This window comes from Mustela putorius, unplaced genomic scaffold, assembly GCF_011764305.1.
Source record: "Mustela putorius furo isolate JIRA1106 unplaced genomic scaffold, ASM1176430v1.1 tig00000407_pilon_pilon_pilon, whole genome shotgun sequence".
Taxonomy (NCBI): Eukaryota; Metazoa; Chordata; class Mammalia; order Carnivora; family Mustelidae; genus Mustela; species Mustela putorius.
In genome coordinates, this window is record NW_025421373.1 from 6,698,367 (window position 1) to 6,713,117 (window position 14,751).

The following is a 14,751-nucleotide window of genomic DNA, read 5'->3' on the forward strand; positions in this document are numbered from 1 at the left end:
GTGAAGCTTATAAAGCATGTGGCACATGCCGGACCCTATTCTGAGTGCGCTACGTTGATTCAATCCTCACAGTCCTACTTAATATTAATTGCTCCATGTTACAGATGTGCACAGAAAGGTCAAGAAACTTGCCTAAGGTCACAGAGCTAAAGAATGGCAGAACTGGAACCCAAACCCAAGCAGCTATAAAGGATTTCCATAGAGTAATAAACACCAAAAAAATCTCCCCATGGACACAACTAATAGTTAAGACTCCTATTCAAGAGCAGACAATTCTTTCAGCAGTGCAGGTAAGTCTTTCCCTAAAACGCCCCGTCACAGTATTCAGGACCTTTCAGCCAAAGCACATTTTGTGAATTATCACACCACAAAGTAACTGAAGATGTCCAGGCTGCAAAACCACCCACCTCTACAAACCCCTACTAAATGCAAGAGCTAACTGGTCAACCAGCATCCATCAGTTATAAGATGACTTCTCAAAAAATGGGAGTTGAAAGGAGGATTTAAAAAAAAAAGATGGAAAACAGAATAAAAGGTGTCACATATCCTGGGCATCGTGGCACAAAACAAACAAACTAACAAAACACCGGTAGGTGAAGAAACTGCCAGAGTCAGTCAAGGTAAGGGTTCTGGAACACAGATGAACACAGTCCTGGTGAGCCAAGAAACTGTCCTACTGGACAAACTGCATCTGGACCACGAGTCAGGATATAAGGAAGAGGCAGAATTCCTAAAAATAGAGTATGGTTTTTCAAATGTAAACCCAACAGATGTTTATATAAATTATAGTAATTCATAAATATATCATATCTTGTAGATCCCATATTGCAACAAGCTGTTGTAAGCCAGTTACTCCACACTTGCGCATAGAGCTACAGTGAAAGATTTGTCATTCACAAAGATGAACTTACTGAATTAAGGAACTATTTTATGTACAATATAGCACTAGAGCTAAGCATTATCTTCAGTTGGTGTAATTCTCTGAACACAATCCACCCTGAATAACATGCAATTATACTTTTAATTAACCCTTATGTAACTGGGGTGGCTGGGTGGCTCAGTGGGTTGAGCCTCCGCCTTCAGCTCAGGTCATGATCTCTGGGCCCTGGGATCGAGCCCCACGTCAGGCTCTCTGCTCAGCGGGAAGCCTACCTGCCCCCCTCTCCCTCTGCCTGCCTCTCTGCCTACTTGTGATCTCTATCAAATAAATAAATAAATAAAATCTTAAAAAAAAAAAAAAAACCCTCACGTAACTGACTGCACCCCATCCATTTAACAATTTATAATCTTAACAACACTTCAACGGAGGCTTTAAACTTCTGTTTTGAAAATGAGAAAACAGATGCCCCAAGAATTTAGTGTCCTCCCCAGGATCACGCAGCTACTGAGCAGTTGGGCAAGGATTTGAATTCAAGTGGGACAGACCCCAAAACTCACAGCTTTTCTACTAAGTCACCATAGTTCCCAAAATGCAACCTGCTCTCTCAGATAGCTACATCTCTGCACACACTGATCCTGCTGCTGAAAATACTCCTCTGTCCCCACCAGACACTCCCACATCCTCCCCGTCAGCTCCAGCACAGCCTGTGCCCCGTGATAGACTCCCCCTACCACCCGCAGTGTGACCAGCCCCTCCACCACAGGACACATCTCTCAGCTGTCTCTGCTTGATGTGATGCTCGCAGAGGACAGGGATTTAGTCCTATTCACTTCCATCCCCAAGTCCTGTCCCACAGCAAGCGTTCAAAAATGTTGACCCAATGAGCAGTTCAACCCTACCCCCCAGAAAGCACCATGTACCCTGTTATACTAACACACTACTTCCGTGATGAAAAGCACATCACACGGAGTCACTCGACATCAACCTGATGTTCAGACTGACTGGCAGAGCGAGTACACAGATCAAAGAGAGAGATGGAGAGAAGAGAGACATCTGTGAACACACTGTACAATGCTAGGCATTATTAATAGCTAATTCAAATGACCGAAGTTTCTTAGTTAAAAGACTGCTCCCTTTTTCAGTGAACTGAATGGAAAACATGGAATTTTACGTTATGTAACCATACTTGCTTTCTCATGTACAACTGTTGCATTTCCCCCAAAATACTTGCTACAGAGTATGTTCTGGTTGTTTAAAGGCTTTCTAGAATGCAGAATATTCTCTAGAGTGTTATGAAATGAAATCAAATATATTAAGGTAGAAAAAAAAAACAGCAACAAACAGAATTATCTTAAACTTGTCTGAATTTTGTTTCTCTACAGTCTCACATTCCTCATTTTAGTATGTTGATCTTATCCTTCAAAAGAAACAATCATACCAATAATCCCTCACGAAAAAGCAAATCAACCTAAAGATAAATTAGAGCAACAAAGATCACAGGGAAAAAAAAAAATAGAAACTTTTTTTTTTTTTTTAAAGTAACTTGAATGACTTACCCAAGCAAGAGGTGATCAATTGCTAGGAAAGAGGAAGAAGAAACTCATGGATGAGTTCTTTTTTTTTTTTAAGATTTTATTTATTTATTTGACAGAGAGAGATCACAAGAAGGCAGAGAGGCAGGCAGAGAGAGGAAGGAAAGCAGGCTCCCTGCTGAGCAGAGAGCCCGATGTGGGGCTCAATCCCAGGACCCTGAGATCGTGACCTGAGCTGAAGGCAGAGGCTTTAACCCACTGAGCCACCCAGGCGCCCCTCATGGATGAGTTCTTGTCTGCTAGTTTCAGGTAGGAATTTAAAGGGTGTGCCCACCTGCAAATTAGAACCCAGAAGACACTCACCTGTATTGTTTTGTGTAGCAGCTGCATAGGAAAACAGAAATAATCTTTTAAGCAGTTTAGGAACCTGGGTATGATGAATTATGCCACTGACAATCTAGAAGAGAACCAAACAATGGGTATAGTCATGCTTTTGACAGATAAATACTGAGTTGTCTAGGTTTTCAGTCACGCTAATAGGCTCCTAAGGGCAGCATGTAAACTCTGAGGTCTTTATATTATGATACTATCTTTTAGAATAACACCAAGTAAACAGAATGTTAACAATTCTGTCTGGTTTTCTAAGAGCTTTGAATTTCTTGGGAAAGTTTAAAAATTTTATTTACTTATTTATTTGAGAGACAGAAAGAGAACAGGGAAAAGGACGGAGAGGAAGGGGAGAGAATCCCAGACTCTGCGCCAAGCACGGAGCTTGAGGCAGCACTTGATCCCATGACCCTGAGACCATGACCTGAAACCAAGAGTCGGGATGCTCAATGACTAAGCTGCCCGGGGCACCTGAATTTCTAGGGAAATTAAAAAAAAAATTTATTTTTAAATTTATCCATTCATTTGAGAGAGAAAGAGCACATGCTAGGGGGCATGGGAGGAGGGAGAGGAGGAGAGAGAGTATTAAGGAGACTCGGTATGGGGACTGACGTGGGGTTGATATTATGACCCTGAGATCATGATCTGAGCCAAAGTCAAAGTCAAAACTCAGTTGCCCAACCACCTGAGCCACCCTGGCGTCCCTGATTTCTAAGAAAAAAAAAAAATTTTTTTTAAAGATTTTATTTATTAAAAAATTTTTTTAAAAATAAAAGATTTTATTTATTTGACAGAGAGAGAGATCACAAGCAAGCAGAAAGGCAGACAGAGAGAGAGGAAGAAGCAGGCTCCCTGCTGAGCAGACAGCTCAACGTGGGGCCCAATCCCAGGACCCCGAGACCATGACCCAAGCTGAAGGCAGAGGCTTGACTTGCTGAGCCACCCAGGCGCCCCTCCCAGGGAAATTTTTGAAAACATAGTCTCATTTCTCAATAGCAAGGTGCTACAAAAATTTAAGTGCCACATTCAGATACTCTAAAAAACTGACACGTGTGACGTAGAGCTAATATAAGACTACAGCCAAGACACTTAGCTATTCTGATCCACTTGTGGCCTTTAAGATCTTCTTCTAGAAAATCAGAATGAGAAATCAGTCCACTGTGCTTTTTGTTTCAAGTTTCCAAACAAAAGTATGTTTGGATAGATCACTAAAATCATCGTTCAAACGAAGTTTCTGGCTTCTCAGGGACTTTCCCTACATCCACCACTCTTTCCCTGCTCAGAATAGACACGGGAGTCATGTTGATTTTTCTAACTGAGCCACCACACTCCCTGAACGAAAACCAGGGAATTACCCGTAACTGTGTAACTCAACTGAAGACAGAACAACAGGGGAGCAGGCGCTCTGCACGGTTCCCCAGACGGGTTTACCAGGACAGTGGCAAGTTTTAGATCTTCGATACCTCCGTAAAAGAAACCGTAGAAGTTACAGAGGGACCACTGTAAGCAGTTCATCCAGTTATACATTCTGATTTGCTCCAGCAACCAGATTAAGTCTCCTTAGTGTCCAAAATCCCAGGCCTCATTTAGTAACTTGGCTTTGCCCATCTACCCCATGCACCTCTTCCTCCTTCCACACACTTCTACTTCCCAGATACGAACTCCCTCCAGGAGTTGGGGGGCTCTGCTACTACTTTTTGGAAACGCCGTCAGATGTCAGAGAAGCAGCTTGCCTCCTGCCCCCGGTTTACCACCCCCCACTCTTCAGAGGACTCAGGAGAAAAACCACTCCAAACTTTAGGATTAAAGGCAGCGTGTGCCACATAATACACGAGCATGCTTCACCAAATTCTCTCTCAGTTCTACTCAAAGCCTGTGATTATAAACCAATTTCAGCTTTACAGAGTGAAATGCTCCCCCCTGCCGCTTCGTGCAATATAAGCAAAAAGTAAGAGTCAGTGGTGACACATGACGGCAAAGAAAACCTCCAAATACATGTAACTAGTTACCCTTTTGACTTCCTCTTCTTTTGTGTACCTCAGACCAAAGTGGAACACTCGCAGGTCTTTACAGTGGATGATGAGTTTCTCAGGGTATTTCTTCAGTTGTCCAAAGAGAGGCTTCTTTTTCTCATCAAACACTACACATCGATGATGAAATCAAAAAGGGAAATCATGTTATAAGGCATAAAGTTAGTGCTGAGGAAACAAGGCAGACTAGTCACACCTCTCTAGAGCAAGAGGAAAGGTGCTGCCTTCGATGTAACTGCCAGCAGGGGCCCCAGCTCTCTGACAATGGGCAGCGTTCTTCCTTCCTCTGGACAAGCTCAAAATGGACTGACTCCAAAAGTTAAGATTACAAAAGATGGAGGAGAGACATGCTTTCAGGACAGTTGAGTCTTGGGTTTATGGCCAGGGGCCCCTCCGGACATTTCTCTCCCTGCCCCACAATTTGGACCACACCGCACCTACTGATGTTGGGATCATCATAAATGGCTACTGAATGACTTCTGAAAAAGCCCTTACTGCAAAAATATAGAAGCAAAGCAGAGAGGCTTAACCCTCAGCAGAAAGGACAGTACAGTGCAACAAATCTTTGTCAGATTAGTCTTTAGAGTAAAACCTACACACCTAACACAGCCACAGTATGATCTGCCTATAATGTTACTGCAAAGGATTGGAACAGGTTCCAAATTCAAGTGCAAGCTCCTCCAGCTAGGTCGCTCCAAATAAGCCACTTTGTATCTCAATTTTCTCATTCATAAAACGGATTTAAACAAAATAAATATGTAAGGAAATTTTAGTCAACTGTAAAGGACCACAGAAATATTATCATTACCAGCTCTACTTTTAAAGGCTGGCAACACCCCGGGGGAAAAGATGCTTACCTCCATAAATCTGATCAACGCAGTGGAGTGTGATGTCATTTTCCCCTATAACCTTATTCTTAAATTGGGTTTCCTAAAAGATACAAAAGGAAACAACTGTGACTCCTTTCTATGCCCTATTAAACATTTATAGGCAGAGAAAATCACCATTTTCCAAACTACACATTAGGAAAAACAGAGAGGGCATAAAGAAATGGGTGAAGGTGGTCAAAAGGGACTAACTGCTGTTATGATAAAGAAATCACAGGCTGTAATGTAGAGCCTTGTGATTATACTTAATAAAACTGCATTGTATATTTGAAAGTTGCTAAGAAAGATCATCTCGTCATAAGGAAAACAACTTCATAACTATATGAGATAAAAGATGTTAACTAAACCTATTCTAGTAATCATTATGCAATATATACAGGTATCAAATCATTATGTTATACTCCTTAAAATAATATGATGTTATGTTAATTATATCTCAATACAATTATTGGGGGGAAATTGAGTATATCCTCTAAGAAACAAACAGGGTGGGGCGCCTAGGTGGCTCTGTGGGTTAAAGCCTCTGCCTTCAGCTCAGGTCGTGATCCCAGGGTCCTGGGATCAAGCCCCACATCCGGCTCTCAGCTCAGCAGCAAGCCTGCTTCCTCTCTTGTACTCTGCCTGCCTCTCTGCCTACTTGTGATCTCTCTCTGTCAAATAAATAAATAAAATCTTTAAAAAACAAACAAACAAACAAACAAAACCCCAGGAAATGGAGCCAGCCACATTCTCTAGGAGAGAGACGATGAAGTATGCAAGGAGAGCTGGTAAGCACTTTTTTTTTTTTTCCTAACCCAGGCATGACAGGCCGTTCCTGGGCTGCTCCCAGGCAAACCGGCCATGCCACAATCACTTGGAGAAGTTAAGACTTCTCTACACAAATGCAAACTGGTGAGTGACAGCTACATGAAGCCAGGTTTAGGAAGAAAACACTGAAAGATTCAAGTTTCTGTGAATGCTGTCTGTATTTGGGCAGGACGAGGAGCCAAGCCACTAGAGCAGATGGCAGCACGGAAGACCATACTCCAAGGCAGCAAGGGGGGGCCAGGCCAGCTGGCTTCGCATCAGTAAACTGTGCTCCCCGAGGGTTTAAGCCACCCTCTCCCTCACGCCACTTGCCCATTTTCTGTAAGTAGGGATGAGTCTTACAAGGACACTGCAACTCGGGGCAAAGTAAACCCAAATTCCAGTGCTGCATTCAGCATCAGTTTCATAATCGAACTCAGTTCCTCAATTTGAGGGACAGTTCAGTATACAGACAACGTGGGGAACTAGTATATCTGGGGAGATGTGAGTCCCATGAGGGATACATATTGTGCTGAAATACAAAAAAGAAGAAGTTGATGGCGTCAACCTGCGAAGTCAGATGCAAGCCAGCACGACTCTAAGCACTGGACAGAAATTTTAGAATGGTCCTGCCACTGAAAAGAGATCCCAGAGGATAGACAGCCAAGCAGCGGTAAGGACTTCTGTCCTTTGTGTTTAATGTGTTGTAGGAGGCGTGGGGTAGAGCCACTGAGGAGCTGGGGTGAAAAGACAATGGGGCCACAAGTGCCCTGCTCCCCTCTAACTCAGCCAAATGCAGCTCATACGTACATCGTTATCCAACGCAGATTCGTCATCGCCCAAGAAAGCGATTTTAAAGTCTGTGCAGACAAGCTTCCCATAGATCCCACGCTGACAGGAATCTTCCTGGACATACTTCAGCACCGTGCTGGCTTCACAGAGCAGCTGTTCACCTGATCGAAACCAAAACAAGTCCCCCTGAGAGTCCTCAGGGCACACACGGTATGCAAACAGTAACAGCCTCCCCAGCTCTGGTCACGGGAAAGACAAACACACGACACGCGGCAGCCCTTCAGACTCTACCCTTCCCGGCACAGCAGGAGCTGCAAACCAGGGGCACGAAGGTAAAGCTGAGTGGGGACTCCTGAGCAGTGAAACCAAAATGGCTCAGAGACATCTTCACACAGGGCACTGTCCCATCCTCTTGCTGTGAGTAAGGAAAGTGTCCAATACGCGGGAATGGTCTCGGCTACACTTGCAAGGACAGAGCTCAGTGCTCCCATTACTTGGACCCAAGCAGGCGTTCCCCAGGAGTGATGCCCTCCACGCGTGGAATTAGCAGCGCTCTAGAGCTCAGGCCTGCTTTGTGGGGAGCGTGGGCCATCGCGGGGCGCATCCCTGGCCTCAGGGCCTGCAGGCGGCTTCCTCAGACACCGAGGTGCAGCATGACCGCATGCATTCCAGCTCCACAGACAAGGATGGGAGGAAAAGGGGGGTCAGAGGGTTGTGGGAAAAAAAATGGTTTCCTCTCTTTCTTCACTGAGGGTGTTTCCTCTCAGTGTGTCACCTTTCCTGCTGCATCTGCAGGCGGCCCGCCTGCTCGAGCCGCTGTATTTCCTGGAGATACAGAGGACTTTACAGTCAAGAAGATTGGGATTTTGGGATACGTAAGCGTTCGCTGCTCCCAGAAGCAGAGAAGCTTATGAGAACTGGATGTCTGGACAAGAGCAGAAAAAGGAGAAGGATATGAAAAGACATAAAAAACCAAGTGCAAATATTCTGTAACGAAAAAGAAAAGGAATGTTCTTCTCTTTCAACACAACCCTCTCCCCTTAGAATCGCCCTCTGGATATTATCTCCAATGTCTCTGAATGTACTTTTTGGCTCAAAATTCACTTGGTCTAATTTTCAACATAAAAATAAAGAAGAGGGCACCTGGGTGGCTCAGCCTGTTAAGCGACTACCTTCGGCTCAGGTCATAGTCCTAGGATCCTGGGATTGAGTCTCGCATCTGGCTCCCAGCTCCATGGGGAGCCTGCTTCTCCCTCTGACCTTCTTCCCTCTCATGCTCTCTCTCACTCTATCTCAAATAAATAAAGTCTTAAAAAAATAAATAAATAAGAGTTTCAGACACTGAGACAATCAGGGAGGCATATTATGGTATAACTTTCCATCTCCCAAGGGGTTAATTACTAAGGAAATATGGGAAGGTGGCTCAGTCGCTAGGTCAGCCTCTAGAGGGACCACAGAGCTCAGAGAAAACAATGAATCGGGGCTTGGTCAGAGTTTAAAATAGCTCAGAAGTGTCTCAACTAGTTCAAGGTGGAAGATATGTGAACATGGCTTCCTGTGCTTTCAACTCTTAGCGCGAAACAGCTTCTAATAGTGTCTCCCCAAGACCAGGCAACCTGGGGTCAGGCCATCCATGGCCATGTGCTGGTGACTAGACCCGGGCACGCAGCAGCTAATGCCACACCCCCTGCGGCTCTGCAGGCCCACGTGCTGTGTCATCGCGATCCGCTTGCGGGCAGAGACAGTCTCCAGTCGCGGGAGGCGGGAACTGGAAAAAAATCCCAGTCTAGTCTGGGAATGGAGGCGCACATCAAGTAATCCAGAGGAGAGAAAGTGCATAAAAATGAGAGTTCCAGATCTATGACCCAAGAAAAGGAAGGACAATGTGGTATGTGGACTAAGGTTTAGGACATCATTAGTAAAAGCAAAACAAAACAAAACGAAAAACACCTTTGAAACTCAGAAAAAAAATTTTCTTCCGAGTTTCAGGATCCTAATATATTTACCAAACAAGGCGGATCAGTCAGAAACTGGTGCATGTTCATATCCTCTCAATAAACATTAGTACCAGAATGAGGCCTCTATTGCTTTGGGAAAATACACCTAAAAAGTCTAATGGGGAAAAAAAGCTATTGGGATAAGAATAAAGAAAATGGAAGAAGAACCAAATTCACAGCCCCCAGGACAGCCCCACACGTGGAAGGGGATACAACCACCAAAGAGTTTCTGTCTCTGAATTCAGGAAAGAGTAAAGCTTCATTAACTTCAGGTATATAGTCCCTCTTCCATCTCAAAAATATCCAGCCAATTCAGACTCTCAGTGACGATCACGGAGCAAAGCCCTTAGTAAGCCCCAGGACCACCTGACTCTGGCACTCAGACTCGAGGCAGAGATCAGGGGTAGTCGCTTAACAAGCGGAGCAGGCTCCCCATGGAGCAGGCTCCCACACTTGCCCCTGGAGCCCTCGGGGGCTGTGCGAGTCCAGGGCAGCTAGAGGCCGCAGGAAGAGCGCGGGGAATATAAGGCACCAGAATTTTCCCGAGTGCGGATCAGAATACTGGATGCATCCAAGTACAGCCACCTGAGAATGATCTAATTTGCTTGTGAAGAAAAAATTTCCCAGGCTTATTTTCATCAGCTTGGGTGTGGGGGGAAACAAGAAAAATTCTTGGCAGATGCTGTAATGCTCAGACCTAGGTATATAGTGACTAAACTAAAGACCTTCACATTTTTGTCCAGCTCATCCCTATTATACAATCTCTGGATGAAAACAAAGGAGCTTATATATAGCAATACTAGGGATGACATAATTTATCACTGGCTTTGAGTTGCACGTGAGGTCTGAAGCGAACAGGACCGTTACCTGGCAACAAGTGAAGAGTTACTTCCTTCTCTGTTACTTCCTTCTCGTTTGTGTGAATTTCCTAAAAGAGAAAAACAAATGGTAATATTTTTCTTTGTTTAAGGGCTCAAAATGAATAATGTAAAGTCACACTTTCACAATACACACTAAAACATCATATACCCTCAGGAGTTTTTTGTTTTTTTGACAAGCTTTTTAAAAATGTATTTTTAACTAAAGGGAGACAGAAAATTCCAGGAATTTAGTTCAATGTACTAAACTAGTTAGGACTGACAACTATTAGTTGTCCCCACTGGAGGGGCAGGGATGGGCCCTCCCTATCTAAAAGAATAAATGTCACACAGAAAGTAAGGCGGCTCCAACACAGTCAGAAAGGGAATGGGAGACATTCCACAGCATGACTCCCTTCTTCCTCCAGGGAGAACCAAGGATCAAAAACAAAAGATGACTGTGTGTTCTTGAGAGAAAATGGACATATGTAAAGCTTGAAGATAAGAACAGGAAAACAGGAATGTGTCAAGTCAATACTGATCCATCTATTCTCTAGCATACCTACACGCAGTACATATAGATGGGAAAACATTCCAAATTACCTAATACCCCAAGGCAGGGCAATGGGATACAATCAGTTCTAAGAAGGAATCAAGGCCAGGTTCTTTGTCACTGTTTCTCAGTGAAAAGATCTTCAAATGCCTTCATGTTGGATTCCCTGTTTGGGGGGTTTTCTTTTTCTTTTTCTTTAAATATTTTATTTATTTATTTATTTGACAGAGAGAAATCACAAGTAGATGGAGAGGCAGGCAGAGAGAGAGGGAAGCAGGCTCCCTGCTGAGCAGAGAGCCCGATGCGGGACTCCATCCCAGGACCCTGAGATCATGACCTGAGCCGAGGGCAGCAGCTTAAACCACTGAGCCACCCAGGCGCCCCTGGGGGGTTTTCAAAGATAATTAGCAATCGTTAATGAATTAGTGGAACAAGGTAAAGGTCATACATGGGTGCTGACGTAACAAAAAGGCCTGGTGGGCCTCCTAAGGCAATCTACCACACCATTTATTACATAGTCTTCCAAAATATCTATCCTCAACCGGCCTGGGTTTCTATATCAATCTACCAATTTATAAGAAACACTGGGTCAGAGAAACATGTTAAATGATACCATGGGGTTGCAGCCAGCCAAATCCCCACTGTGGAAAATTCTACATGACACAACCAGCTCTATTAACAAATAAAATCAGAATTTGTTTTGTTCTTTGGCATGAGGCTCTAGGTGGTAGGAGTTTCCTGAAGTTGTGAATTCAGACTGAAATACTGAACACTGAAATCTTGAAGCTGAAGAAGAAAATCACAGCTGTTTCAGAAAACCCATTATTTTAAAAAAGATTTTTATTTCAGATAAAGACAGAGTATGAGCACAAGCAGGGGGAAGGGCAGAGGGAGAAGCAGACGCCCCACTGAGTGTGGGGGACCTCCACTGGGGGTGGGGGCTGAATCCCAGGACTCTGAGATCACGACAGGAGCCAAAGTCAGGTACTTCAGTGAGTGAGCCACCCAGGTGCCCCTCAGAGAACCCACTTTGAGCATGCTATATTTTAGAGATCGTCACAGTTCCCATCTCAAAAGATGCCAATAAATCAGGTCCTTCCGAAGAAGCAGTGCCTCTAGACTTGGGGAGTGTCACGTCATCTGGGGATCTTGTTACCTCTGCAGGTACTCAAGCCTCATCACAAGTATAAGGAATCAGAGTGCTAGGCATCCAGCTGAGCCCTTGGTTTTGCAAAAAGATCCCCAGAGGACTTTGATGCATTACTCTACGTTGTGCATCCTGCATACAGAAATGCTCTGAGTGTTTTGCTTATTTGGAAATTCTCATGGAGCTTTCATCGTCTGCCATTGTCATGGCACTAAATTAAAGCACAATTATTCTTGACAGGTCTGTCATCTTTCTCTAAGGAGATAGGAAAACTATTCATTAAATTCACTCAGCTATTTGAAAACTAGTGATCATCTTGACTAGTGCTTAGAATTCAGTTCAAACACTGCAGCCGGCTTGGAGAGGACTAGCCCGACTACTATGTCTGCGCAAGTAGCATCTTCTAATGATAAAGAATTTATACAACTTACAACTACCCGTATCAATTCTTGAAATGGTTAGTAGACTTCTTTCTTTATATTCTATAAACAAAACAATCAGGAGAAACCTTTCAGGATTCTGTCCTAACGAAAACTCCCTTTCCCCAAACAACTATTCTCTGCTCCCCCAAGTTCCTGGAGTGAACCACTGCTTCGCCATCAAATGCCTGGGAAGCAGACAGTGGTCCCTTGAAGAGTTAATCATTTTATGTCCCCAATTAATTTGGCTGAAAGTCTAAAAGAAGTTAACCAAGCTGGCTACTTAAACTACAACCTTGTAAATTTGGTCACAAGGATGGTAAAGCAGAAAAGGCTGTTCTGGGGGCGCCTGGGTGGCTCAGTGGGTTAAGCTTCTGCCTTCAACTCAGGTCACGATCCCAGGGTCCTGGAATCGAGCCCCGAATCAGGCTCTCTGCTCAGTAGAGAGCCTGCTTCTCTGCCTACTTGTGACCTCTCTCTCTCAAATAACTAAATAAAAAATCTTAAAAAAAAAAAAAAAGAAAGAAAGAGAAGGCTGTTCTGCAGAGAATGAGAATCGTGAGAAGGTTATGTGGAAAGAAAAGCCTGCACTTTCACAGTCCCAGGCTCCACTGAGGCCCAGCCACACCTTTGCCCCACAGCTCCATGAACCACACCTGCATCCTTACAATAAATCCTTTTGTTCACCTACCTTAGTTACGGTGGCTTCTGGTTGTCACCAAGGGAATTACTGACTTAGGTCAACCGCATTAACAATACAGAAAACATCAATGACTAGAATCACATATTATAATATATCAATGTACAATAATACATCCAGGGCTATAGGATTAGGACCCCTGTCATAGCTGCTACCCCACAAGAAAGATTGGCAGCCAAGAATGAAATGCCACAACTAGCTTCTACAGCCTCAGTGTGTAGGTTTTTTTTTTTAAAGATTTTATTTATTTATTTGATAGAGAAAGATCACAAGTAGGCAGAGAGGCAGGCAGAGAGAGAGGAGGAAGCAGGCTCCCTCCTGAGCAGAGAGCCCGATGCGGGACTCGATCCCAGGACCCTGAGATCATGACCTGAGCCGAAGGCAGAGGCTTTAACCCACTGAGCCACTCAGGTGCCCAGTGTGTAGGTTTTAGATGAAGCAAGGATGTATGAAGCCTCCAAACCATAACACCTCGTAGTCACTTCTAAACTAAGTCATACATGTATTTGTATATACATACACATTTATACACACACACAGACACACACACACACATATTTTAAGCAGAGGATGCTAGGTTTCTAAAGGTAACTGAGGTTATTCATGGGAAGAAAGAAAAGATTTCTAAGACACAAAGGTAATTTATTTATTTATTTATTTATTTATTTTTTAAAGATTTTATTTATTTATCAGAGAGAGAGGGGGGAGCGAGCGAGCACAGGCAGACAGAATGGCAGGCAGAGGCAGAGGGAGAAGCAGGCTCCCTGCTGAGCAAGGAGCCTGATGTGGGACTCGATCCCAGGACGCCGGGATCATGACCTGAGCCGAAGGCAGCTGCTTAACCAACTGAGCCACCCAGGCGTCCCCACAAAGGTAATTTAAATGAATCCCAAGTGCTAGGTAAACAGGAGTCTGCAGTCCAGGGGGAGAACAGACAACATTAACACTCTTGGACAACACATGATGGATGCTATGAATAAAGGTATTGACGTGGGGCTCCAGGAGCACAAAAGAGGGGAGGAGTTGGGAGAGGGGAGACTGTTCAAACAAGTGCTTCTAGTGCTTCTCCAAATGCCCTCAATGCTTCTAGGCAAGTGGCTCCTAAGGAATGTGCAAGAGTTCAAGGGACGGTCAAGTAGACAGAAGAGATGCAAAGACACAGACGCAAGTTAATTCTGTGAGGTGAGAAAGACGGTGGCGTGAGTGGTGGGTTTTAGGCCATTCTAAGGAGTTTGGGCTTTAGTCCAAGGGTATGAGGAGCCCATGTAGGATTTTAAACAGCGCAGTGAGTTAAGCACATAGCATTTACTATCTCTGATACAGGTCTTTCGGGAAAAATCACAGGACTAAATGAGGAACGCTTTGTATGGTTCTAGCCTACAAAAATATCAAAGGGACCTTGGGCAAGTGCCTGGCCTCAGTGTCCCCATCTAAAAGAATGGAATTAAGATCCCTACTCCCTGCCTTACAAGATAATGCACAAGAGACCTGTGCAAGTGATGTGAATCTGAGCATGCGTGTCCGGAAAGGAAGCCGGGTCCTTCTTGGCTTTCCCTCACAAGAAAGGAAAGACTCCTCCAACAGACCCGCTCTCTCCATTGCAGAACACTGTCACAACAAGCAACCGAATTCTCAGGGGGATGAGTATCAACCCACTAGAACATTTCCTGAAAGAAAAAGGGAAAGAGCTGGAGACCTTTTCCCAGTCATCATCATCTTTGTCAAATGCCCCAAAAGCTTAATACACATTTTTCATTTTAAACGTACTGACTCCTCTTCTTCCT

General features: G+C 44.2%; 1 protein-coding gene across 2 annotated transcripts in view; it reads right to left on the reverse strand.

The window, feature by feature from the left end:
• The window catches only part of MTMR12 (myotubularin related protein 12), a 72,312-nt gene that overhangs the window by 32,827 nt on the left and 24,734 nt on the right, over nt 1–14,751 (reverse strand). For both annotated transcript variants that reach the window (XR_006606587.1, XM_045079448.1), the window contains exons 2-6: nt 10,159–10,219; nt 7,313–7,455; nt 5,687–5,759; nt 4,809–4,939; nt 2,776–2,869 (exon numbers count right to left, since the gene is read on the reverse strand). Coding sequence is in view for 1 of the 2 variants with exons in the window: in XM_045079448.1 (XP_044935383.1) it covers nt 2,776–2,869; nt 4,809–4,939; nt 5,687–5,759; nt 7,313–7,455; nt 10,159–10,219 (502 nt within the window). In the remaining variant the exon portion in view is untranslated. The remainder of the gene's footprint in view (nt 1–2,775; nt 2,870–4,808; nt 4,940–5,686; nt 5,760–7,312; nt 7,456–10,158; nt 10,220–14,751) is intronic.